This window comes from Mauremys mutica, chromosome 15 (assembly GCF_020497125.1).
Source record: "Mauremys mutica isolate MM-2020 ecotype Southern chromosome 15, ASM2049712v1, whole genome shotgun sequence".
Taxonomy (NCBI): domain Eukaryota; kingdom Metazoa; phylum Chordata; order Testudines; family Geoemydidae; genus Mauremys; species Mauremys mutica.
The window spans coordinates 5,840,397-5,866,966 of NC_059086.1; the positions used below are offsets into that span (position 1 = coordinate 5,840,397).

Sequence of the window (26,570 nt, forward strand, 5' to 3'; positions counted from 1 at the left end):
AGCAAGCCCAGGGCACTGGGCAATCCACTGAGGGGGGGGGGGAACCGGGGCACGGCCCCGCTGTCCCTGCCCCCTCACCTCCTGGGCACAGCGGGGCCCCCAGTGAAGGGCAAACGGCCCGGGTGCTGGGGAGAAGGCTACCAGGTGTGGGGCGAGTCCCTGGGGGGCAGGGGGTCTGTATCGAGATCCCCCCGCCAGTGAAATCAGCGACGGGTGCCCAGTGACGAGGGGGTCCGGGCTGGGGTGGGTCTGGATCGGCCTGGTAGGGGGACGCCTGGGTGTTGCGGATCCGAGCTCTCTTGGGGGTCTGGGTTGGGGGGGTGTGGAAGTTCTGGTTGCCTGAAGCCTATATCGTGGGGTGGTGGCAGGAGCCCCGAGCCCCACAGATGATTCTGCATCATGCGTGGGACGGGGCTCAGGGCAGGGCGGGGAGCCTGTGGGATCCACGCTGGGGGGGGTCTCCAGCCTGGTATCACCAGACCAGACGGGCGGCCGCTGGGTGTCGCGGGAGGGGTCCCCCTGGCAGTTCCAATCTGGCCTCCGTTAACCAAAACCTGCCCCTCGCCGATCCCCCTCTCAGCCCAGTTCCGAGTCGGCGTGTGAGCTCCCAGCCCCCGGCCGGCCCATGGAGATGGAGCCTCACGGAGTGCGGTTCCCTTGGCCGGGGGGGGGGGGGGGACGACAGCACCTGCTCCGGGGGTGCTTCAAATCCAGGCCTCTCTCGGGCCTGCTGCCCAGTCAGTGTCCGACGCTCCCAGGGGGTGAAGAGGGGGCTGCTGGGCCAAGAACCCTGGCTGGCGCTGAGGGCTCTGGGAGGAGAGTGGGGTCTAGTGGTTAGAGCAGGGGGGCTGGGAGCCAGGACTCCTGGGTTCTAGTCTCTGCTCTGCCACAGCCCATAGTCAAGTCCCTTCCCCTCCCTGCGACTTCCTTTCCCTCCGGTGGCAATGAATAGGGAGGGCAAGGAAGGTTCATTAGTGACCTCAGGGGAGGTCGCCAGCTCGGAGGGGGGCAGGGTGGGGGGGGGTAAGGACCCCAGGGTTCTGTTCCTGGGCAGGGTGGAGTTCTTGGGGGGGGGAGGAGCTTGCCTAGGGCAGGGGGTGCCCATAATTCCCTAGACCTCCCCCTCGCTGCCCCTCCTTGGCTCTGTCCCTGGCGGGCGGGGGGCAGGCTGGCTGACCAAGTGCTCGGCCAAGGGAACGTGCTGTGGGCAGAGGGGATGGCCCCGCCCACCTGGCAGCAGCCATGATGCCCCCCCCCCCTCCCAGGGCAGACTCAGGGGTTAGGCCAGGAGAGGAGCTGGGAGCCAGGACTCCTGGGTTCCCTGCCCAGCTCTGGGAAGGGAATGGGGCCTAGTGGTTAGAGCAGGGGGGGTGGGCGCCAGGAGGGGAGCGGGGCAGCGTGCTTCCAGCTGGGAAAGTTTAGCGTCCGGCTCCTGTGTCCCTGGGTAAGGGCTGGAGCTGGGTAGCTTGGGCTGGTCTCTGGCTCAGGCGGTTACCGCAATAAGGAGAATTGTCTGACGCGTTCTCCCAGCCCGTTGCAGAGCTGGGCGGGCCGGGGGCCCTGGCTTCCCCCTCCGTGAAATGCGGATGAGGAGGCCCAGAGAGGCCACGTGACAACCAGAGAACCCAGGCGTCCTGGACATGTGCCGTGCAATCCATGGGCTGGGAATCCTCACCCCCCCAACCACAAGGCAGGATGTAGGCCAAGGAGCTCGGGCGGAGGGCTGGAATAGCGGGGGTGGGGTGGGGGCTGGACTGGGGGGTAACAGGGGCGTTGTCTTCTGAAATGGAGGAATCTTGCAACTGTCAGGTGATGCCTTGGAAGGGAAAAGACTCATAGCCTGGGGGGTCCCCATCCTGCGCTCCCCTCCACCCCCAGCTCTGCCGGTGCCCCTCACTCCCAACCCGCAGCCCCCTGCTAGCCCAGCCCTGGGGTTCCCCCAAAACACTAGCTGGCAGATCTCCACCCAAATTGACCCCCAAAGCTTTCTGGTTTCAAGGCCAGCTGCCCCCCCCACTCTCTCTTGTGCCCCTCGCTATGCTCTGTCTGCCCTGCCCCCTCCTCCCCAGCCCCTGGCCTTCCCCCGCCCCCCCTCCCAGCCAGGCCTGGTGCATTCCAGACCCCCATTCGCATCACACAGCTGCTATTGTTCAGCCTGGATGGAGCCTCATGGCACAGGCATGCCAGCTGTCCCAGGGAGGCGGGGAGTCTGTCCCCGGGGGTTGGCATCCTGGCCAGGCCGTGATGGGGTCCCTGGAGGCAGCTGGGAGAAGGGGCACAGGTTGTGGGCACAGGCTGCTGGCATTGCTCCGTTCTCTGTTGAATCTCCCCGGCGTGGAGACTTCAAAGCACCCAAGACGTTATCCCTGCTCTCAGGATTATGGGACTGGACTGGCACCCAGGACTCCTGGGTCCTCTTCCCAGCTGTGGGAGGAGAGAGGGGTCGAGGGGTTAGAGCAGGGGGCTGGGAGCCGGGACGCCCAGGTTCTATTCCCAGCCATGAGAGGGGAGAGAGGTCGAGGGGTTAGAGCAGGGGGCTGGGAGCCGGGACTCCCAGGTTCTGTTCCCAGCCATGAGAGGGGAGAGAGGTCGAGGGGTTAGAGCAGGGGGCTGGGAGCCGGGACTCCCAGGTTCTATTCCTGACTCTGTCACTGATTTGATGCACTTCTCTGCTCTGGGATTTGGTTTCTTGTTTGGATGATGGAGCCGGTGACACCCATAAACCTCTGGAGAAAGCAGCCAGGCACTCAGGCAGAAGGTGTTCAGGGAATGAAAATTGCGGCCACCTCTGGGGTGGGGCGCAGCAGCTGTGTAACAGCCACCCAGCGCTGCAGTGTGGAAGCGAGAGGCGGTCGAATGGGGTTACCGGGGAGCTTTCATGGGCACCTGCCACTGGAGATGCCAATGCCTGAACAGGCCGCAGGCTGAGCTTCCCTCTCCCGCCTCTAGGGGGAGCCCTTGTGGGGCTGAGCTGGGGCTTGTTGGCAGGGTGGGGACCCACCAAACCCCTCCCTCCAGCCTCATCCCCAGCTGGGAAATGGCCAGTCTTTGGGCCTCGCTACACGGGATCCGGCCATCTCTGCCCCAGGGTGGTGGGTTCCCTTCCGAGCCCCACTGGCCAGGGGTGACTCGCCCCATGTGCTATTGATGGGGCACTGCTGTGGGGAAGCTCGCAGCGCTGGAGCCCCCCAGCTCTGTGCTGATGGGGCACTGCTGTGGGGAAGCCTGCAGCACCAGGGGTCCCAGTTGGCCAATGCCGGGGGAAGCCCGCAGCGCCGGGGGCCCAGTAGGGCACTGCTGCCTGGAAGTTCACAGCACCAGAGCCGGAAGGCCCCCACCTGCGTTCGCTCCCGTCAGCCTCATCCCCGAGCGGGATCCCGGCGGGAAGACACTGGGTTTGGCAGTGGCTGCCGGCCACTCCGCCAGGCCCGCTGGATCCGCTCCTTATGTGGAGAAGCTGGCAGAGCCGCTCCTGCCCCCGGGCCCGGCCTGCGCCACGCGCTGTCGCAGGGGGATTTGTTGTCTGCATGCTGGGAGTTTGTGCAATGCCATAAAAGGCCGGCTGCTCTCGCCACTGCCTCCCCCACCCCCCCTCGCTCTGCGCCGGGAGCTCAGTGCCAGGCTAAACACAGGTCCAGGTCCCGCTGCTCACGGGGAGCCAGCAAAGCCCAGCTCAGGGGAGCAGGCTCCAGCACCCCCCAGTGGCCTTAATATCAGAGCAATGCCCTGCCCCACACAGCACCCCCTGCTGGGAGAAGCTGGGGCTGGAGTAGCCAGGAGCTCCCCCCCACCGCAGCCAGCTCCCGCCCTGCGCCCCACAGCGCCCCCTGCTGGGAGAGGCCGGGGCTGGAGTAGCCAGGAGTTGCCCCCACAGCCAGCTCCTGCCCCGCTCCCCACAGTGCCCCCTGCTGGGAGAGGCCAGGGCTGATTTGTCTTCTCAGTGAAGGGAGGACAGGCCATGAATTTTACAAAGCTGCAGTAGGGCTCAATGGTTAGAGCAGGGGGAGCTGGGAGCCAGGACTCCTGGGTTCTACCCCCGGCTCTGGGAGTGGGGTGGGGTCTAGTGGCTAGAGCAGGGGGCTGGGAGCCAGGACTCCTGGGTTCTACCCCCAGCTCTGGGAGGGGTTGGGGTCTAGTGGCTATAGCAGGGGGCTGGGAGCCAGGACTCCTGGGTTCTGTCTCAGCGCTGGAAGGGGAGCATGATCTAACTAGTGCTCTGGTCAGGCCCTGACTAGATCCCTTGCTGTAGAATCAGTTCCCACCCCCACACCACCAGTTCTCCGGGCTCCGGTCATCAGGCCCAGGGCTGACCCCATTGCCTGGGGGCCAGCATGTGGTTACAATAGTCAGTGGCTCCATCATGTCTTGGGGGGATCCTGGAGAACTTCTGGAGCAGCACGGCTGGGGACAGGGAAAGGGAGCAGTGGGGGTACTGGGGGGCTGTGGTGAACTGGTGGGGGCGGATGGGGGAGACTCCTGGGATGTGGAGGGGTAGACTCTTGTGGTGGACTAGTGGGAGGGGAGCTGGAGGGGGCGCTGTGGTGCACTAGCGGGGGTGGAGGGGGGCTGTCGGGGGGGCTGTGGTGCACTAGCAGGGGTGGAGGGGGAGCTGGGGGGGCGCTGTGGTGCACTGGCAGGGGTGGAGGGGGAGTTGGGGAGGGCGCTGTGGTGCACTGGCGGGGGTGGAGGGGGAGCTGGGGGGTGCTGTGGTGCACTGGCGGGGGTGGAGGGGGAGCTGGGGGGTGCTGTGGTGCACTGGCGAGGGTGGAAGGGGAGCTGGGGGGCGCTGTGGTGCATTGGCGGAGAGCTGGGGGGGCGCTGTGGTGCACTGGCGGAGAGCTGGGGGGCGCTGTGGTGCACTGGCAGGGGTGGAGGGGGAGCTGGGGGGGCACTGTGGTGCAATTGCGTAGAGCTGGGGGGGGACTGTAGTGCACTGGCAGGGGTGGAGGGGGAGCTGGGGGGGCGCTGTGGTGCACTGGCAGGGAGCTGGGGGGGGTGCTGTGGTGCACTGGTGGGGGAGGAGGGGGAGCTGGGGGAGCGCTGTGGTGCACTGGCAGGGAGCTGGGGGAGCGCTGTGGAGCACTGGCAGGGGTGGAGGGGGAGCTGGGGGGCGCTGTGGTGCACTGGCAGGGAGCTGGGGGAGCGCTGTGGTGCACTGGCAGGGGTGGAGGGGGAGCTGGGGGAGCGCTGTGGTGCACTGGCAGGGGTGGAGGGGGAGCTGGGGGGGCGCTGTGGTGCACTGGCGGAGAGCTGGGGGGGCGCTGTGGTGCACTGGCAGGGAGCTGGGGGGGCGCTGTGGTGCACTGGCAGGGGTGGAGGGGGAGCTGGGGGAGCGCTGTGGTGCACTGGCAGGGGTGGAGGGGGAGCTGGGGGAGCGCTGTGGTGCACTGGCGGAGAGCTGGGGGGGCGCTGTGGTGCACTGGCAGGGAGCTGGGGGGGCGCTGTGGTGCACTGGCAGGGGTGGAGGGGGAGCTGGGGGAGCGCTGTGGTGCACTGGCGGAGAGCTGGGGGGAGCGCAGTGGTGCACTGGTGGGGGTGGAGGGGGAGCTGGGGGGGCGCTGTGGTGCACTGGTGGGGGTGGAGGGGGAGCTGGGGGGGCGCTGTGGTGCACTGGCAGGGAGCTGGGGGGAGCGCTGTGGTGCACTGGTGGGGGTGGAGGGGGAGCTGGGGGGGCGCTGTGGTGCACTGGTGGGGGTGGAGGGGGAGCTGGGGGGGCGCTGTGGTGCACTGGCAGGGAGCTGGGGGGGCACTGTGGTGCACTAGCGGAGGTGGAGGGGGAGCTGGGGGGAGCGCTGTGGTGCACTAGCGGAGGTGGAGGGGGAGCTGGGGGGGCGCTGTGGTGCACTGGTGGGGGTGGAGGGGGAGCTGGGGGGAGCGCTGTGGTGCATTGGCAGGGGTGGAGGGGGAGCTGGAGGGGTGCTGTCGTGCACTGGCAGGGAGCTGGGGGGGCGCTGTGGTGCACTGGCGGAGAGCTTGGGGGGCGCTGTGGTGCACTGGTGGGGAGCTGGGGGGGCGCTGTGGTGCACTGGGGGGGAGCAGGGGTGCGCTGTGGTGCACTGGGGGAGAGCTGGGGGGGCGCTGTGGTGCACTGGTGGGGAGCTGGGGGGGGGCGCTGTAGTGCACTGGCAGGGATGGAGGGGGAGCTGGGGAGGCGCTGTGGTGCACTGGCAGGGAGCTGGGGGGGCGCTGTGGTGCACTGGCGGGGAGCGGGGGGGGGCGCTGTGGTGCACTGGCAGGGAGCTGGGGGGCACTATAGTGCACTGGCGGGGAGCTGGGGGGCGCTGTAGTGCACTGGCGGGGAGCTGGGGGGGCGCTGTGGTGCACTGGCGGAGAGCTGGGGGGGCGCTGTGGTGCACAGGCGGGGAGCTGGGGGGGGCACTGTAGTGCACTGGCAGGGAGCTGGGGGGGCACTGTAGTGCACTGGCGGGGAGCTGGGGGGGGCGCGGTGGTGCACTGGCGGAGAGCTGGGGGGGCGCTGTGGTGCACTGGCGGGGAGCTGGGGGGGGCGCTGTGGTGCACTGGCGGGGAGCTGGGGGGGCGCTGTGGTGCACTGGCGGGGAGCTGGGGGGGCGCTGTGGTGCACTGGCGGAGAGCTGGGGGGGCGCTGTAGTGCACTGGCGGGGGCAGGGAGTGGGGCGCTGTGGTGCACTGGCGGGGGCAGGGAGCGGGGCGCTGTGGTGCACTGGCGGGGGCAGGGAGCGGGGCGGGGTGTAGCCCCTCCAGGCCGTAGTTTGTATATGGAAAGTTTCAGGCGCAGGAATTTCCGTCCCGGGCACAAGCCCCGCCTAGGCCCGGCTGGAATCTGAGAATCGCAGCGAGCCCAGATTCCCAACCCCGCCACGGCCCGAAATAGGAGCTGGGGGAGGGGGGGGGGGATCCTGTCAGCGCCCCAAGGCCTCCCGCGAAGCTGCCTCCTCCCCCACCGAGGGGGCGGGGGAGGGGGTCTGAAGTGTCCAAAAATAGACCCACGTCTTCACTAACGTGTTGCTGGCCACTGCTCTCCTCCCAGCGCCAGGCCTTGGTGGGGGGCAGCACCTCTGCCCCTCCCGGGTCTGTGCAGCACCTGGCGCGCTGGGGCCCTGATCCCTGCTGGGGCTCAGGGGTGATAGTCATAATTCCTCTCCCTGGCCCTCCCCCTTCATTGCCACCAGCGGGAGAGTGGGGTACAGGGAGGGGCTGTCACAGAGCCGGGGGGAGAACCCAGGAGTCCTGGCTCCAGCCCCCCTGCTCTAACCACTAGACCCCACTCCCCTCCCAGAGCTAGGGAGAGAACCCAGGAGTCCTGGCTCCCAGCCCCCCTGCTCTAACCACTAGACCCCACTCCCCTCCCAGAGCTAGGGAGAGAACCCAGGAGTCCTGGCTCCCAGCCCCCTCTTCTAACCACTAGATTTGTCAGGTGTCTCTAAAGCGAGCGGGTCGGACCCAGCCCCCTCCTGGCTCTGCTCCATTTTTCCATGAGGTTTTTTTCATCAGCTCGCTAGGAAGCCGCGGCCTGTGGAGCATTTGGGGCGTGGCAGGGACAGGCATTCGGGGCGCTGTGGGGACGGAGTGGCGTGTGGGGCGTGGCAGGGACATGGGTGTTCAGGGCATTGTGGGGACGCAGGGGCCTTCGGGGCGCTGCGGGGGGGAGGGCGTGCGGGGCGTGGCAGGGACGGGCATTCAGGGCGCTGCGGGGTGGAGGGCGTGCGGGGCGTGGCAGGGACGGGCATTCGGGGCGCTGTGGGGGGAGGGCGTGCGGGGCGTGGCAGGGACGGGCATTCGGGGTGCTGCGGGGGTGGAGGGCGTGCGGGGCGTGGCAGGGACGGGCATTCGGGGCGCTGCGGGGGGGAGGGCGTGCGGGGCGTGGCAGGGGACGGGCATTCGGGGCGCTGCGGGGTGGAGGGCGTGCGGGGCGTGGCAGGGACGGGCATTCGGGGCGCTGCGGGGTGGAGGGCGTGCGGGGCGTGGCAGGGACGGGCATTCGGGGCGCTGCGGGGTGGAGGGTGTGCGGGGCGTGGCAGGGACGGGCATTCGCGGCGCTGCGGGGTGGAGGGCGTGCGGGGCGTGGCAGGGACGGGCATTCGGGGCGCTGCGGGGTGGAGGGTGTGCGGGGCGTGGCAGGGACGGGCAGTCGCGGCGCTGCGGGGTGGAGGGTGTGCGGGGCGTGGCAGGGACAGGCATTCGGGGTGCTGCGGGGTGGAGGGTGTGCGGGGCGTGGCAGGGACGGGCATTCGGGGCGCTGCGGGGTGGAGGGCGTGCGGGGCGTGGCAGGGACGGGCATTCGGGGCGCTGCGGGGTGGAGGGCGTGCGGGGCGTGGCAGGGACGGGCATTCGGGGCGCTGCGGGGTGGAGGGCGTGCGGGGCGTGGCAGGGGCCTTCGGGGCGCTGCGGGGTGGAGGGCGTGCGGGGCGTGGCAGGGACGGGCATTCGGGGCGCTGCGGGGTGGAGGGCGTGCGGGGCATGGCAGGGACAGGCATTCGGGGCGCTGCGGGGTGGAGGGCGTGCGGGGCGTGGCAGGGAGGGGTTATTTGGGGCGCCCAGGGAGGGGGCTGCTGCGTTGCCATCAGCCAGGAGGGGGATATGGGCTCGGGGCACGTGGAGGGGGTGGCCGGAGGAGCAGGCACTGGCTCAGTCAGCCTGGGCTACGGGGGTTTTAGTGGGGCTCTGAGCTCGCTGGGTTCCGCTCTGGCCCGGATTCCTGTCCACGCGGGGCAGTGCCCCAGACGGAGACGGCTCCTGGCTCGTCTCTCCCGCGGTGCCAGGCGTGGCCAGGCTGACAGACCCTCCCCATTCCACTTCCCCAAACAATCCCCCCCCCGCCCGCCGCGGTGTTTACACTCCCCTATATTAATAGACTGGCACGACCTGCCCCCGCCTGCTGCCCAGCCACAGGGGACGGATTTAGCTCTGGATCTCGCCCAGCTGCATCTCCCCCCCGGTCCCCGCCCCAGGTCAGACCTCGGGCTATTTTGTCCAAAGAATGGTCTGGCGGCGAAGGCGGGTGGCCGAGTGCCAGCTTGAGGGCACCTCAGCCCCCTGACCTTGCTTCCTGCGCGGCAGGAGGAGGGGACTGGGGCTCAGGAGGTCTAGCGGTTAGAGCATGGGGGAGGGGGGGAGTCCGGACTCCTGGGTTCTCGTCCCAGCTGCGGACAGGGAGCACGGGCGAGTGTTAGCAGCGAGTGATTGTTACCACCCCCAAAGCTTGTTAGGAGCGCGCCGTGCCCCCCCCCCCGGGGTTGAGAGCCTCCGTAAGCGTGGCACCCGCCATCCCCCACCCCGCCAAGCCCAGGCCTGAGGTGATTGAACTAGCAGCATAGGGGCCTGCACCTGCCCAGGGGCGAATGGCCCCCAACATCCAGCCAGTCACCCCCACCCCAGCACCTTCTGACCCTCCCCCCGCTCAGCCCAGGCTGGCCCCTTTGCTCGCACACATGATGGGAGTAAGGGGTCACGGCCCCTCCCTGCCCAGCGCAGGGTTGTGGGCGGAGACATGGGTGATATGCCCCGTCCATGCACGGGACCCTGCCCCTTTGCCGTGGTCTCTTCCCTCCCTCTCTCTATCCCCCCCCCCCCCTCCACACCATCTAGGGTTAAATGCCCCAGGCTGATTAGCCGCTCCCCAGGCCACAGCTAAGGTCTGGGTGTGGGGAGCTCGGCCTCGAGTGATGGGTCGTTATTTGCCATAGTCCCGGCCAGCCGAGGGAGCAGGACCCAGGCTGGTTCCTGCCCCCAATTGCTTGCAGAGAGGTGGGGTAGGGGGGAGCCCCTGCTGGCTCCAGTAAGACGCTGGCCTGCATCGCTTGCCTGGTGGCCGTTCTCCATGCGGGAGTTCGGGGTCCCATGCGGGAGCTGGGGCAACACACACTCCCGTACTCTTCCCCCTCCAGCGGGATCCGCGGGATGCGAGCCTGCCCACCCGCGAGCTAAAGGAGCAACCGCAGCAGCCAGCAGCGGTAGTTGGCCGTTATCCTCTTAGTAAAGCAGCCGCTCCAGGGGCCACTGGCTGCACAGGGGCGTTAGCGCCTCACCCGTGTTTCGATGCTGCAGCGACAGGCGCCCCGAGAGACTGGCGGAGACGGGGGAGCTTCCAGCAGCTCGGGAGGAAGGGGACCGGTCCCGGACACAGAGCGTTTTACCGTGGCTAAATGTCTGGGAACAAAGAACGGGGGCCGTGCTCCCAGGACGGGGGGGACAATCGGCAGAACACGGGTGCCCAGTGCGGCTCCGGGGCCGAACAGGCTAACGCACCCGCAGGGGCGTCTTGCGGAGGAGCAAAGAGGTGATTTTCCCTCTGGACTGGGCCCTGGTGCGATCGCTGTGGCACTCCTGGGTCCAGCTCCGGCGCCCACGATTCAAGGATGTTGATAAATTGGTGTAAGCATCGGTCGGGAGCTCCCGGGACCCCCTTGCAGCCCGGCTCTGGGGCAGCAGGGTTGAGGGCAGCAGCAGGTGCGGGTAGACTGACTCCAGTGGCTCGGCTGGGATAAAAGCACCAGGGCTCCCCATCCTCATGCTTCAGCTGGGAGCTGCTCACCGGCAGGGTCAGGAAGGCCACTGCCCCCATGGCATAGCACCGTGCAGCCGGCAGGGAATGCATGTGTGAGATCTTCGCTTGGCTGCTGCTGGAGCTCCGGGTTGATTCGAGTGTGTTTGGAGGCAGGATACCGGAGTCGATGGAGTCCCAGGTAGATCCAATGTGGCTAGAAGTGGGATATGGGCCAAGATGGAGCCTCGGGCAGATCCGGTGTGGCTGGAGGCAGGATACTGGAGTGAATGGAGCCCCGGGCAGATACGGTGTGGCTGGAAGTGGGATATGGGCTGAGATGGAGCCCTGGGCAGATACGGTGTGGCCGGAGGCGGGATACTGGAGTTAATGGCACCTCGGGCAGATCCGATGTGGCTGGAGGCAGGATACTGGAGTGAATGGAGCCCCGGGCAGATCCGGTGTGGCCGGAGGCGGGATACTGGAGTCCATGGAGCCCCGGGCAGATCCGATGTGGCTGGAGACAGGATAATGGAGTCCATGGAGCCCTGGGTAGATCCAGTGTGGCCGGAGGCAGGATACTGGAGTCCATGGAGCTCTGGGTAGATCCGATGTTATTACTGCTCCCAGTTCAGCGCCGTGTCCAGCCCTGCATCCACACTAGGGACAAAGGGGCTTTTTTGAACACACAGTAAAAATCTTTGCATGGACAAGGGCAGCTTGTAATTTTCCCACGCGTTCGCTGCTCCAGGCTCCCCTCCCAGGATAGGCATACGCTGCCCCGTGAGCCCAGGATTCGAACTCCGGCTCCAAACTAAACCACCTTCCATCTACGCACAAACGGTGCTAACCCAGGACCCGGACCCAGCCTCCCAGGACCCTCCAGGGCAGAGTGTCCAAGCCTGAATCAAGCCAGGACCCAGGGTTCAAATCCTGTTGCTCTGGTCTGCAGTGTAGACAGTTTCCCACGGCTGGCTAATGGATGTGAACCAAACTGCCTTGTCCGCACTCGGGTGTTAGCGAACGTGGGGTAAAACCGCCGTTGTTTCTGCCTGCCTGGGCCCCAGGCCCCTGGTGTTGTCACTGACCCTGGTGAAAAATGACTGGGAACCCCTCCCGCAGCAGAACGGCCGGGGAACGGGGTGTGGATAGGAATCGCCGGCTAGGGCCTGGGACCAGCAGCCGATGCACTTTGGAGCCCCGCTGCCCTGGGCCTGGGGGCTGTCTGCACCGCGCCTAGACGGCACCGCGGCCCATGGCGCTACCCCTGCCCCGGCAGCCTGGATTTCACCCCCGAGCGCACACGCAGAGCCCTGGTGGCGTGTCCAGCTCGTGCTGGGATAGACCCGTGCTGTGGCTTTTCCCTGGAGGCAGCCAGCAGAGGCCGTTATGGATGGAAGGGGCAGGGCTGCTTTCCAGGTAAAAACTACCTTTGCTTTGCCTCCCCTAGGATTTCACGTGGCGATAGCTAGTCGGGCTAAGAAACCCACCTTTTTTTTTTTTTTGCTGTGACTTGACACGTTCTCAGGGTTGCGCCGGCTTCTCCGTCACGCCTCGTGCTAAACTGCTGCGCAGCGTCGCGGCGTGAGCGTTTAACACAGCTGCTGCGCCCCGCCCCAGAGGGGGCTGCATGGCGGTTGAATTTGTCCGGAGCGCCTGGGGCTCTGGCAGGGCAGGAGACCCCGGAGAAAGGAAAGCACTCGATGCAGGCGGGTATTGAGAAGGCTGGGGCTGGCGCTGAGAAAGGAGCATGCGAAAGACCTTACCCCACAGCACCCGAGCCCGGCCTGCGTTCAGTACCAAGCAATCAGCCGCCGGAGACTGAGGGGCCTGAGAGGGGAACCTCAGGGGGGACCAGGGGTGTGCATGGGTGGGGGATCCCTGGGAGTGCCAGGGCCCCATTCTACCCTCCCCCACAGGGCTGGCTGTGTGGGGAATGGGGAGGTGCAGAACCGATGGCTGTGGGGGGCAGGTGAGGGGGGAGCACAGGGCTGGGGGGATGGGGAGGTGCAGGATCGTGGGTTGTCGGGGGTGGGTGAAGGGGGGGAACAGGGCTGTGGGTGGGGGTGTGCAGGACTGATGGCTGTGGGGGGCAGGTGATGGGGGTGCACAGGGTTGGCTGTGGAGGGGATGGGGGTGTGGAGAAATTATGGCTGTGGGGAGTGGGTGAGGGGGGTGCATGGGGCTGGCCATGGGGGGGATGTGGAGGTGCAGGCCCAAAGGCCGTGGGGGGGCAGGTGAGGGGGGTGCACGGGGCTGGCAGTGGGGGGGATGGGGGTGTGGAGAACTGATGTCTGTGGGGGCAGGTGAGGGGGGTGCACAGAGTTGGCAGTGGGGGGGATGAGGGTGTGGAAAACCGAGGGCTGGGGGGGCGGGTGAGGGGGTGCACAGGGCTGGCAGTGGGGGGGATGGGGGTGTGGAGAACCGAGGGCTGTGGGGGGCGGGTGAGGGGGGTGCACAGGGTTGGCAGTGGGGGGGATGGGGGTGTGGAGAACCGAGGGCTGTGGGGGGCAGGTGAGGGGGTGCACGGGGCTGGCAGTGGGGGGGATGGGGGTGTGGAGAACTGATGTATGTGGGGGCAGGTGAGGGGGTGCACAGGGTTGGCTGTGGGGGGGATGGGGGTGTGGAGAACCGAGGGCTGTGGGGGGCGGGTGAGGGGGGTGCACAGGGCTGGCAGTGGGGGGGATGGGGGTGTGGAGAACTGATGTCTGTGGGGGGCAGGTGAGGGGGTGCACAGGGTTGGCTGTGGGGGGGATGGGGGTGTGGAGAACCGAGGGCTGTGGGGGGTGGGTGAGGGGGGTGCTGGGGGGCCAATGGCTTCCGGGTGGTGTGACCCCCGAGCCGCAGTAGGGAGGGGGGCGGATTGACCTGGGAATGTCATTTGGTTTTACTGGCACTGTCTGCGTGGGGGATGGGAGAGCAGGGGGTGACTTTAGGTGGGGGATGGTACCTGAGCCTGGAACCTGAGCGGGGGGGGGGGGGGGCCGAGGCGACACCTTTGCCCGGGAAACCGGACAAAGGGAGGGGGGAGAGGAGGGGGGGAGCTGGCTGGAGGGGGGTTGGTTTCAGTTTTGGGCTGGCTGGGCAGAGGCAGGAACCCCAAGTCTGGGGTCTGAGATCTTTGCGCCCCCCCCCCCGAGGGTCCTGGCTGGGGGGTCCTGCTTGGGACCGTGTTCCTGTCGTCTAATAAACCTCGTTTTACTGGCTGGCTGAGAGTCCCGGTGAATCGCAGGATGTGGGGGGTGCAGGGCCCTGACTCCCCCACACTCCGTGAGCCCCCCCCATAGCTTGATTGACCTGCGTCCCTCCTGTCCCACTCCAGCCGAACCAGTGACCGCCCGGCTCAAGGAGCTGCAGCTGCAGCGAGACGACTTTGAGATCCTGAAGGTGATCGGGCGCGGCGCATTCAGCGAGGTGAGAAGGGGCCGCGTGCCGGGAAGCCGGGCCAGCCGCAGGGCCGCCGGCATGCCAGGCAGCCGGGTCCCCCGGGATCCCAGCGCTGACCTTGTGCATGGGGGGAGGGGTCGCAGCTGCCATGTGTCCGGCTGCGTCAACACAGCCCCGCCCCCCCCCCCGCCAGCCCCCGGCGGGGTGCAGAGGGCTGCCCCAGGCAGCCGCAGGAGAGCTGCCGTTGGCCATTCGCTGGGCAGCCCAAAGGAGCCAGAGAAAATGGTTTCGTATCAAGCCGAAAATGCAATTTTTGGTGACTTGCAAAGTTAAAAAAAAGAAATCGTTCCGGGCCGAAGAAAATCTTTTGGTTTTTTCAGAGCTTTTTTGAAGTTTCAAAACCGAAATGAAAGAAAAGGACCATGGGGCGCGTAAAGTCGCTTCCGAGGGAAACCCTGGGTCTTGGAAAGGATGGAAGGAAACCTTTCGATTTCCCTTTTTTCCCTGGAATTTTCCCCTCCTGCCCCCACTGCGCCCCGCCCCCCCCCGCCCCGCCCCCTGAAACTCTTCGGCGCCACAAATGCACAGTGTGTCCTGGGGTTGTCCAAGCTGCGTTTTTTCACAGAAAAAATGGTTCAGGGTGGAAAAGTTTGTCCAGCTCTAACTGTCAGTAATACACACAAGGAAGGAGTAATTCACTCCCCGTACAGTCAACCTGTGGAACTCACTGCTGGGGGATATTGTGAAAGTCAAAAGTACTAGTGGGTTCAGAGGAATGCGAGTCGTTTCTGGAGGATAGGCCAAGACGGGCAGGGATGCAGCCCCATGCTCCGGGTGTCCCTAAGCCGCTGACTGCCGGGTGCTGGGACTGGATGACAGGGGATGGATCATTCGGTAATTGCCCTGTTCTGGTCATTTCCCGGCATCTGGCAGTGGCCACTTCCAGGGTCAGGATACTGGGCTAGCTGGCCCATTGGCCTGCCCAATCTGGGGAGGAAGCTCTGGCCACAACATCAGGGCGGGTCCTTCCCGCTAAGGATGCGGGTTCAATCCCCGGGTGTGCTGGGTTGGAGAGGGACCAAGCACGGCAGAACCAGCGGTGTCAGGTCTCTGCTCTACAGCTTGGGCAGTGTGGGGTGGTCAGTGCCCCTCTGGCCGATTGGTAAGGGGGAGCCCCATTTCCCAGCAGTGACCCACTTCATAACCTTCCCCCCAGAGCTGGCAGGTTCTGCCCTGCCCATGCCCTGTCCCCAGGGAGGTGGCACTGCAGCCCCCACCCCCTGCTCCCCACCCCCCACTGCACCCCAACTCTACCCTGGATTCCTAGAGGGGCCTTATTCCGGCTTTGTGACCGGCCCATCCCAGGCTGCGGATATTGGCGCCGGGGTGGGGTGGGCTCTGTTCCTGCTGGGAGCTGCACCGAGACAGCCAGCCTGCCCCCTCCCGCTGGGGTGTCTCTGTGCCAGCCACGGGCCGTGTCTCCCCCCGCCGACAGGTGGCGGTGGTGAAGATGAAGAGGACGTCGCAGGTGTACGCCATGAAGATCATGAACAAGTGGGACATGCTGAAGCGGGGCGAGGTGAGTCGGAGGCGCGAGGCGCTGGGGGGCGCGGGGGGCTGATCCCAAACGGGCCTTGGGCTTCCCCGAAGGTCCGGATGCCCCCTTTCCAGTGCCTCTCCCTGGTGCCCACCGGGTTGGAACGTTACCACTGCCCCTACCTGCTGCCAAGGCATGGCTCAGACGCCCACTCCCACCCATGGCAGCCCCATTCCTGCCCCCACCATGGCACGGCCCAGCTGCCACCCCCCCGACCCACGGCATGCCCTGTCTGTGCCCACCCCTGCCACAGCTCGGCTGCCACACACCACCCATGGCAGCCCCATCCCTGCCCCCCACACAGCACGACCCAGCTGTCATCCCCCACCCATGGCAGCCCCATCTCTGCCCCCCACCATAGCACGACCCAGCTGTCATCCCCCACCCATGGCAGCCCCATCCCTGCCCCCCACCACAGCACGACCCAGCTGTCATCCCCCACCCGTGGCAGCCCCATCCCTGCCCCACGGCACGACCCAGCTGTCATCCCCCACCCGTGGCAGCCCCATCCCTGCCCCACAGCACGACCCAGCTGTCATCCCCCACCCGTGGCAGCCCCATCCCTGCCCCACGGCACGACCCAGCTGTCATCCCCCACCCGTGGCAGCCCCATCCCTGCCCCACGGCACGACCCAGCTGTCATCCCCCACCCGTGGCAGCCCCATCCCTGCCCCACGGCACGACCCAGCTGTCATCCCCCACCCGTGGCAGCCCCATCCCTGCCCCACGGCACGACCCAGCTGTCATCCCCCACCCATGGCAGCCCCATCCCTGCCCCACGGCACGACCCAGCTGTCATCCTCCACCCGTGGCAGCCCCATCCCTGCCCCACAGCATGACCCAGCTGTCATCCCCCACCCGTGGCAGCCCCATCCCTGCCCCACGGCATGACCCAGCTGTCATCCCCCACCCGTGGCAGCCCTATTGCTAATTCCTTCTGGCCAGTGTCTTCATCTGTCTGCCCCCCCCAGCAATAACTCCCACCCCCACTGTGTCCAGGATCCTCTGCCCTCCCCCCCCCCGGGGCCTGCAGGGTAAGAGCCTCTGAACTGCCCCACCTGCCCTGCTCTGCCCCCTCTGGCATTGCCCTGTATCCCAGCGCCACGTACCAGGGCCAGACCCTGCTCCGATCGCTGCTGGGATCCTGCCCTGTCAGAGCCCTGTGTCCCCACCCGCTGTAGAAGTGCCCGATCTGCCCACCCCCTGGGCACTGCCCCCTCTCCCACCTCCCTCCCCCCATGGCATGGCCCCTTCTAGCCACCCCCGTCCTCCAGGGCATCGCCCCACCTAGCAACACATACACCCCCCGGTGATGCTGGCCTGAGCCTCTCGCTGCCCGCCTCTCCCCATGGCATTGCCCCGTCTTTTCAACCCGCCCACCTCCCGCCCGTGGCAGGGCTCGGTGCCCATCTCCCCAGCTCTGTTATCCCCGCCCCCCTGCCCCTTGCCACGCTGTGAGGTCCCAAGGAACTGGGGGCCCTGTTGTGGGGCCCAGACCCTCCCCCCAGCCTGGCTGGCCCCTCTCACCCCCTGTCCCCTGGCGGGCCCCACCCCCCCCCAGCCGGGCTCAGCGTCTCTCCCGCGGGGGCAGGTGTCCTGTTTCCGCGAGGAGCGGGACGTGCTGGTGAACGGAGACAAGCGCTGGATCACCCAGCTGCACTTCGCCTTCCAGGACGAGAACTACCTGGTGAGCACCCGGCGCCGGGCACCGCGGGTGGGGGGCGGGGGGGGCAGGGGGCACATCGCCAGCACCTCCCGCCCTGCCCCCTTCACAGACCATCTGCCTAGGGATGGACCACTCCAAGCCCTATAGACCTGAGAGCCTGGGGTCTCCATAGGGGCCACGCTGGGGAACAGCCACTCCAGACCATATAGGGACCTGGCCTGTGATCTCTATGGACCCTACAGCCTGAGATTTCAATACAGGGACACACACTGGGGGAAAGCGACTCTGGGCCCTATAGACCCTATAGCCTGACGTGTCTGTAGGGGACAGAATGGAGACCGTGGGATGTTATGAAGGAGACATCTTCCGGACCTCCCGCCACCAGCTGTGAGATTACAGCCGGGCCGGGGCGGGGTGGGGGGAGGAAGCCAGGACTCCTGGGTTCTCTCCCCAGCTCAGGGAGGGCTGTGGGGTCTAGTGGTTAGAACAGGGGTGGTGGGAGCCAGGACTCCTGGGTTCTCTCTCCAGCTCAGGGAGGGCTGTGGGGTATAGTGGTTAGAACAGGGGTGCTGGGAGCCAGGACTCCTGGGTTCTCTCCCCAGCTCAGGGAGGGCTGTGGGGTCTAGTGGTTAGAACAGGGGTGGTGGGAGCCAGGACTCCTGGGTTCTCTCTCCAGCTCAGGGAGGGCTGTGGGGTCTAGTGGTTAGAACAGGGGTGCTGGGAGCCAGGACTCCTGGGTTCTCTCCCCAGCTCAGGGAGGGCTGTGGGGTCTAGTGGTTAGAACAGGGGTGGTGGGATCCAGGACTCCTGGGTTCTCTCCCCAGCTCAGGCAAGGCTGTGGGGTCTAGTGGTTAGATGAGGGGTGGTGGGAGCCAGGACTCCTGGGTTCTCTCCCCAGCTCAGGGAGGGCTGTGGGGTCTAGTGGTTAGAACAGGGGTGGTGGGATCCAGGACTCCTGGGTTCTCTCCCCAGCTCAGGGAAGGCTGTGGGGTCTAGTGGTTAGAGGAGGGGTGGTGGGAGCCAGGACTCCTGGGTTCTCTCCCCAGCTCAGGGAGGGGAGGAGGGTCTAGTGTAGCTAACACAGCGGGCGCTGGTCATCCCAAGGGCAGGAGACCCCCACGCTGCCAGCACGGTCTCTCCCCTGCTGTTCTGGCCCCCGTGGGGGGCTGCCCTGGAAGGTGGCCTGTCGGGGGCGTTGTCACGCCGCGTCTCCGCTCCCGCAGTACCTGGTGATGGAGTACTACGTGGGGGGCGACCTCCTGACGCTGCTGAGCAAATTCGGGGACCGCATCCCCCTGGACATGGCCCGTTTCTACCTGGCCGAGATGGTGATGGCCATCGACTCCATCCACCGCCTGGGCTACGTGCACAGGTAGGGCGCCCCCCGGGGCAGGCGGGGCATTGCGAGCAGAGGGGGCAGCCGGCGCTGGGGGGGAGGACAGCAGAGTGCAGCTGCTTGATCTCAGCAGGGACCGACCCGCGGGTCTGGCCAGGGGCCGGGCGCCTAGAGCATCAGGCAGACGGAGCCCCGGCCCCCTTCTTCAGCCAGACACCCCCTGCCACCCCCAGCCCCCTTCTCCAGCCAGACACCCCCTGCCACCCCCCGGCCCCCTTCTCCAGCCAGACACCCCCTGCCTCCCCCCGGCCCCCTTCTCCAGCCAGACACCCCCTGCCACCCCCCGGCCCCCTTCTCCAGCCAGACACCCCCCTGCCGCCCCCCGGCCCCCTTCTCCAGCCAGACACCCCCCTGCCTCCCCCGGCCCCCTTCTCCAGCCAGACACCCCCCTGCCGCCCCCCGGCCCCCTTCTCCAGCCAGACACCCCCCTGCCGCCCCCGGCCCCCTTCTCCAGCCAGACACCCCCCTGCCACCCCCCAGCCCCCTTCTCCAGCCAGACGCCCCCCTGCCTCCCCCAGCCCCCTTCTCCAGTCAGACTCCCCCCTGCCACCCCCCGGCCCCCTTCTCCAGCCAGACTCCCCCCTGCCACCCCCCGGCCCCCTTCTCCAGCTAGACACCCCCTGCCACCCCCCGGCCCTTCTCCAGCCAGACACCCCCCTGCCTCCCCCAGCCCCCTTCTCCAGCCAGACACCCCCCTGCCTCCCCCCGACCACTTCTCCAGTCAGACTCCCCCCTGCCACCCCCCGGCCCCCTTCTCCAGCCAGACGCCCCCCTGCCTCCCCCCGGCCCCCTTCTCCAGCCAGACACCCCCTGCCACCCCCCGGCCCCCTTCTCCAGCCAGACACCCCCCTGCCTCCCCCGGCCCCCTTCTCCAGCCAGACACCCCCCTGCCGCCCCCCGGCCCCCTTCTCCAGCCAGACACCGCCCTGCCGCCCCCGGCCCCCTTCTCCAGCCAGTCACCCCCCTGCCACCCCCCAGCCCCCTTCCCCAGCCAGACGCCCCCCTGCCTCCCCCCGCCCCCTTCTCCAGTCAGACTCCCCCCTGCCACCCCCCGGCCCCCTTCTCCAGCCAGACACCCCCTGCCACCCCCCGGCCCTTCTCCAGCCAGACACCCCCCTGCCTCCCCCAGCCCCCTTCTCCAGCCAGACACCCCCCTGCCTCCCCCAGCCCCCTTCTCCAGTCAGACTCCCCCCTGCCACCCCCCGGCCCCCTTCTCCAGCCAGACACCCCCTGCCACCCCCCGGCCCTTCTCCAGCCAGACACCCCCCTGCCTCCCCCAGCCCCCTTCTCCAGCCAGACACCCCCCTGCCACCCCCCGGCCCCCTTCTCCAGCCAGACACCCCCCTGCCGCCCCCGGCCCCCTTCTCCAGCCAGACACCCCCCTGCCTCCCCCGGCCCCCTTCTCCAGCCAGACACCCCCCTGCCACCCCCCAGTCCCCTTCTCCAGCAAGACGCCCCCCTGCCTCCCCCAGCCCCCTTCTCCAGCCAGACGCCCCCCTGCCTCCCCCAGCCCCCTTCTCCAGTCAGACTCCCCCCAGCCACCCCCCGGCCCCCTTCTCCAGCCAGACACCCCCTGCCACCCCCCGGCCCTTCTCCAGCCAGACACCCCCCTGCCACCCCCCGGCCCCCTTCTCCAGCCAGACGCCCCCCCTGCCACCCCCGGCCCCCTTCTCCAGCCAGACCCCCCCCCGGCCAGCCCCCGGCCCCCTTCTCCAGACAGCCACCCCCCTCCCCCCCCCGGCCCCCTTCTCCAGCCAGTCTCCCCCCTGCCACCCCCCGGCCCCCTTCTCCATCCAGACACCCCCCTGCCACCCCCCGGCCCCCTTCTCCAGCCAGACGCCCCCCTGCCTCCCCTGGCCCCCTTCTCCAGCCAGTCACCCCCCCTGCCACCTTCTCCAGCCAGACACCCCCCTGCCACCCCCCGGCCCCCTTCTCCAGCCAGACACCCCCCTGCGTCCCCGAGCCCCCTTCTCCAGCCAGTCACCCCCCTGCCACCCCCCGGCCCCCTTCTCCAGCCAGACGACCCCCCTGCCACCCCCCGGCCCCCTTCTCCAGCCAGACGCCCCCCCTGCCACCCCCGGCCCCCTTCTCCAGCCAGTCACCCCCCCTGCCACCCCCCAGCCCCCTTCTCCAGCCAGACACCCCCCTGCCCCCCCCCGGCCCCCTTCTCCCGCCAGACGCCCCCCCTGCCACCCCCCGGCCCCCTTCTCCAGCCAGACGCCCCCCCTGCCACCCCCCGGCCCCCTTCTCCAGCCAGACGCCCCCCCTGCCACCCCCAGCCCCGCTTCTCCCGCCAGACACCCCCTGCCACCCCCCGGCCCCCTTCTCCAGCCAGACACCCCCCTGCCACCCCCCGGCCCCCTTCTCCAGCCAGATGCCCCCCTGCCTCCCCTGGCCCCCTTCTCCAGCCAGTCACCCCCCCTGCCACCCCCCAGCCCCCTTCTCCAGCCAGACACCCCCCTGCCACCCCCCTGCCCCCTTCTCCAGCCAGACACCCCCCTGCGTCCCCGAGCCCCCTTCTCCAGCCAGTCACCCCCCTGCCAATCCCCAGCCTCCTTCTCCTGCCAGACACCCCCCTGCCTCCCCGAGCCCCCTTCTCCAGCCAGACGCCCCCCTGCCTCCCCCAGCCCCCTTCTCCAGCCAGACGCCCCCCTGCCTCCCCCGGCCCCCTTCTCCAGCCAGACACCCCCTGCCCCTTACCCTGGGGGGCTGCTAATTGTCGGAACAGAGCATCAGATCAGCCCTTTGCTCCCCAACCTGCAGCCCCCAGGGCCGGAGCACGTGGGAGCTCAGAGCTCCCAGACGCCCTCTCGTTCCCCCGTGCGCTGCCCAGGGCCCCGGCCAGCCAGGCACTGTACCAGGCTACCAAACGAGGTCGGATTTCTTGGCTTTCACAACCACCCCTGTCCCCTGCCCACCCCCCAGCCCGTGATGCTGGGTCTGCCCCTGGACGCGCCTGCCTGAGCCAGAACAGCCATAAACGCTGTCCTAGATTCAGAATCATCTCGCCCGGGCCCGGCTCCAAATCACATGAGCCACCGAGGCCTGGGAAGGTTCAGGGCCAGGCACAAGGGCCGGGGAAGGCCCAGAAGAGTGGGGGAGGGTGAGGGGATGGAGCAATGGATGGGCAGACGGACAGGGCGGATGGACAGACAGACAGGCGGATCCTAGGCCAGCTGGATCCTGGAGATGGCCGGGGAGGGAGACCCAGGGCCTGGCTTTGGGGAGGACCCTGCGTTAGCGCTGGTCGAAGGGGAGCATCCGGGCCCCTGGCTTCCTGCGGGGACCTTGGTACATGGGCCTGGCCTGGGATGGGAAACCTCCAGGCAGAACCCGCGGGGAGGAGGGCGGAGTGAGGTGGCGCTTTCACCAGCCTGGCACTAGGGGGCGCCGTGCTGCCGGGAGTGGGGTGAAGGCACAGGAAGGGGCGCTCTGCCCTCGGTCGGTGGTGCCCCAGCCTGGCACTAGGGGGCGCCGTGCTGCCGGGAGTGGGGTGAAGGCACAGGAGGGGGCGCTCTCCCCTCGTCAATGGTGCCCCAGCCTGGCACTAGGGGGCGCCGTGCTGCCGGGAGTGGGGTGAAGGCACAGGAGGGGGCGCTCTGTCCTCAGTCAGTGGTGCCCCAGCCTGGCACTAGGGGGCGCCGTGCTGCCGGGAGTGGGGTGAAGGCACAGGAGGGGGCGCACTCCCCTCGGTCGGTGGTGCCCCAGCCTGGCACTAGGGGGCGCCGTGCTGCTGGGAGTGGGGTGAAGGCACAGGAGGGGGCGCTCTGCCCTCGGTCAGTGGTGCCCCAGCCTGGCACTAGGGGGCGACGTGCTGGTGGGAGTGGGGTGAAGGCACAGGAGGGGGCGCTCTGCCCTCGGTCAGTGGTGCCCCAGCCTGGCACTAGGGGGCGCCGTGCTGCTGAATGTGCCATTGGCAGAATTCACACGCCCGGGACGCTGTTGGCAGGAGCTGGAATGTTTTCCCAGCGTCCCGGCTATGTGGCAGCCTGGGCCCCCGATGGCTTCTCGGGGTGGGAGGGGGGGGGGATGGTCCTCCACTTCCTGTCTCAAAGCTGCCAGGCTCCCCCACAGGGCTGGGGGAAGCGAACGTCACCTGGGAGTGAGGGGGTGACACCCTAACTCCCCCCCCCAACAGTTTCTTTCTGCCCACCCGCCACCCTCCCAGAGACATCAAACCCGACAACATCCTGCTCGACCGCTGCGGGCACATCCGCCTGGGGGACTTCGGCTCCTGCCTCAAGCTCCGGGAGGACGGCACGGTGAGTGCAGTGCCCCCTTCCCCCCCCCCCCAACACTGGCCGCCTCGGGCAACAGCGCCGAGGCAAACGACGCAGCTTCCCGCCGGAGATCTGCCGACCGGCAAACCCCTCTCTGCCACGGCTGGACTGGGGGGGGCTCCCTGTCCACGCTCCCTGCTTCTAGTTCGCTCTGCCTCACCCTGCCACACTCCTGGACTGAGCAGCTAGGACACGGCTGGTCTGGGAGTCTGGGTGAGTCAGCAGAAGCAGCTCTGCATCTCTATGCAGGGAGCAGACGGTGTGGGGAGGGCAAAGGGACCCTGCCACGCCATGGCCCTTGTGGCACCAAAGACAAGGGGGGCATCTGAAATGGTGTCCCCCACATGCTGAATCCTCTCCTTCCCCCTCCCCGGCAGATCTGCTCGTCGGTGGCAGTGGGGACCCCCGATTACCTGTCCCCCGAGATCCTGCAGGCCGTGGAGGACGGGAGCCACTCGTACGGCACCGAGTGCGACTGGTGGTCCCTGGGCGTCTTCGCCTACGAGATGTTCTTCGGGCACACGCCCTTCTTCGCCGACTCCATTGTTGAGACCTACGGGAAGATCATCCACTTCAAGGTGGGGGGCGGGCAGTGGGGCAGGGAGGCGGCACCGGCACCTGGGACCCCAGGAGGAGTGAACAGTCTCCTCTAGTCCCCACCCGCTGCCAGGCATCCCCTTGCCTCCCCACAGCACCCTGCCCCCCATCTCCGCCCCAGCGCCCTGCCCCATCTCCGCCCCAGCGCCCTGCCCCCCATCTCTGCCCCAGCCCTGCCCCCCATCTCTGCCCCAGCGCCCTGCCCCCCATCTCTGCCCCAGCACCCTGCCCCCATCTCTACCCCAGCCCTGGCCCCATCTCTGCCCCAGCGCCCTGCCCCCCATCTCTTCCCCAGCCCTGCCCCCATCTCTGCCCCAGTGCCCTGCCCCCATCTCTGCCCCAGCCCTGCCCCCATCTCTGCCCCAGCGCCCTGCCCCCCATCTCTGCCCCAGCCCTGCCCCCCATCTCTGCCCCAGTGCCCTGCCCCCCATCTCTTCCCCAGCCCTGCCCCCCATCTCTTCCCCAGTGCCCTGCCCAATGTCTCTGCCCCAGCGCCCTGCCCCCATCTCTGCCCCAGTGCCCTGCCCCCATCTCTGCCCCAGTGCCCTGCCCCCATCTCCACTCCAGCACCCTGCCCTCCATCTCTTCCCCAGCCCTGCCCCCCATCTCTGCCCCAACACCCCGCCCCCAATCTCCACCCCCGTGTCCTGCCCCCCATCTCTGCCCCTCATCACTGCCCCAGTGCCTTGCACCCCCATTTCTCCCCCTCTCCACCCACCGGCCCTGCCCCCCGTCTCCACGCCCAGCATCCCCGGTTTGCCCCCCCAGCTGCCCTGAGCCCCCGGCCTCCCGCCTTCCAGGAGCACTTTCGCTTCCCGCTCTCGGCGCCGGAGGTGCCGGACGACGCCCGGGCCCTGATCCGAGGGCTGCTCTGCCCCCGGGAGACGCGGCTGGGCCGGAACGGGGTGCGGGACTTCCGGGAGCAGCCCTTCTTCGCCGGCGTGGACTGGGAGGGGCTGCGGACGCTCACCCCGCCCTTCGCCCCCGAGTTCGCCAACGCCACCGACACCTGCAACTTCGACGTGCTGGACGACTGCCTGACGGACATGGTGAGCGGGGGCGGGGTAGGTGACCTTTCCTTTCTCAGACCCCCCTCCCGTCAGCGCCCCGCATGGCTGCCCCCTCCCCCCGCTGCACCCCCTCTCACCTTGGTCACTCGGGGCCGGTTCCGCTCGCCCCCGGGCCGGGCCGCCCGGAGACGCTCGGGGCGGGCGATGGCCTGGCATCGCCACGTCTCTGGCCAGCTCAGGCCCCCTGGCACCGCAGAATGGCCCTAAAGTGGGGGTGAGGGACCCCCGAGTATCCCCCCCACTGGCTGGCATGGAGCTGGCGTAAGGGTCCTGCTCCCAGCCCCTGGGGTGTGGCCAGAGCGCCCTGTGCTGTGGCTATTCCCTGCCCCCCAGGGCCCATGGGGGGGCACAGAGAGGGCAGAGCACGAGTTAGAGCAGCCCTGAGGCTGCACTAAGTGAGGCCAGGAACTGGGGGCAGCTGCAGAGACCCTGGGTGCCCCCTAGGAGGGCGGGGGGTCCCTGTCCTGCTGCAGGCTGAGATCTGCCCTTGCCTCCTGCCCCGGGGGGGGGGGAATAACATGAACTCCCAGCGCCCCCCCCAGTCCCTTTCCCAACTGAGCCAACATAAAGCTTCCCTGTCTGCCCGCCAGACCCCCTGCCCCCACCTATTGCCCCCCATCCATCCCTGTCCTCCAGCCCCCACCTATTGCCCCCCATCCACCCCTGTCCCCCTGCCCCCACCTACCGCCCCCATCCACTCCTGCCCCCAGCCCCCACCTATCGCCCGTCAACCCCCCTGCCCCCACCTATTGCCCCCATCCACCCCTGTCCTCCAGCCCCCACCTACCACCCCCCATCCACCCCCTGTCCTCCAGCCCCCACCTACTACCCCCCATCCACCCCCTGTCCTCCAGCCCCCACCTACCGCCCCCATCCACCCCCTGCCCCCAGCCCCCACCTACCACCCCCCATCCACCCCTGTCCCCCAGCCCCCACCTACCACCCCCATCCACCCCCTGCCCCCAGCCCCCACCTACCACCCCCCATCCATCCCTGTCCCCCAGCCCCCACCTACCGCCCCCATCCACCCACTGTCCTCGAGCCCCCACCTATCGCCCCCCTTCCCTGCCTGTCCCCTGCCCCCACCTATCGCCCGTCAACCCCGCGGCCCCACCTACCGCCCCCATCCATCCCTGTCCCCCAGCCCCCACCTACCGCCCCCATCCACTCCTGCCCCCAGCCCCCACTTAAGACCCCCATCCACCACCCCTCCCACCTCCCACTCGCCCCTCCCGCCTACCTCCTGCCATCCCCCCAGCCATCCCCTGCCCGCCCCTCAAACCAACCCACACCCACCTCTCACATGTCTGCATGGAGCCTGGAATCACCTGCACACGTGTCTGCCTTTTGCTTGCATGGCTAACGCAACCGGCCCATCGCGGGCGGGGGGGGGGGGGGCAGGGCCGTGTTGGCCAGCAGAATTCGGAGCTGTGTGGGGCACATGGGGCAGGCCCTGCCGGGGGTGGGGGCAGAGCTGCGTCCCCCCCAGTTCAGGGCCCCCCTCGGTGTCGCCCCCAGGAGACGCTGTCGGACGTGCTGGAGAGCTCCCCGCTGGGCGTGCACCTGCCTTTCGTGGGCTTCTCCTACGCCAGCACCAGCCTCAAGTAAGGGGGTGCTCGGGGTACGGGAGAGGGGGACACGGGGCCTGTCCCCTCTGGGGGTGCAGGGGGGGGGCTCGGGGCCTCCCCCGGCCCAGCTCGCAGGGTCCGTGCACGGGCAGCCTGGTCAGGGGCTGGGCCTGGTCTGGGGGGAAATGGGGGGTTCCCCTTCCTTGGGCAAGGGGCAAGGGGAGCCCTCCTGAGGACTGGTTGGGGGTGACCCTGGCAGGACTGGGGGTACTGGGGTGCCGGCCGTGGGGGGGCATTGGGTTTGGGGGCTGGGGCCGGCTCTGACAGAGCTGTGGCGGGGGGCCAGCTGTGGCTGGGGTACAGTGTGGTTGGGGCCTGGGGCCAGCTGTGGGGGGGCAAAGTGGGGTTGGGGGCTGGGGCCAGACCTGGGGGGGGTGCTGGGGGGTTGGGGGCTGGGTCCGGCCCTGGGGGGGGGTGCAGTGGGGTGGGGGGCTGGGGCCAGACCTGGGGGGGTGCTGGGGGGTTGGGGGCTGGGTCCGGCCCTGGG

The 26,570-nt window shown here is 68.4% G+C and overlaps 1 protein-coding gene across 7 annotated transcripts in view; it reads left to right on the forward strand.

Moving 5' to 3' along the window:
• DMPK (DM1 protein kinase) overlaps window positions 1–26,570 on the forward strand; it is a 34,278-nt gene that overhangs the window by 1,007 nt on the left and 6,701 nt on the right. For 6 of the 7 annotated variants that reach the window (XM_044988832.1, XM_044988834.1, XM_044988837.1 and 3 more), the window contains exons 2-9: window positions 13,785–13,876; window positions 15,345–15,428; window positions 17,038–17,133; window positions 18,336–18,484; window positions 22,677–22,770; window positions 23,166–23,366; window positions 24,186–24,449; window positions 25,974–26,059. In XM_044988832.1, coding sequence (XP_044844767.1) covers window positions 13,785–13,876; window positions 15,345–15,428; window positions 17,038–17,133; window positions 18,336–18,484; window positions 22,677–22,770; window positions 23,166–23,366; window positions 24,186–24,449; window positions 25,974–26,059 — 1,066 coding nt within the window. The remainder of the gene's footprint in view (window positions 1–13,784; window positions 13,877–15,344; window positions 15,429–17,037; window positions 17,134–18,335; window positions 18,485–22,676; window positions 22,771–23,165; window positions 23,367–24,185; window positions 24,450–25,973; window positions 26,060–26,570) is intronic. The other variant, XM_044988833.1, reaches the window with a different exon arrangement.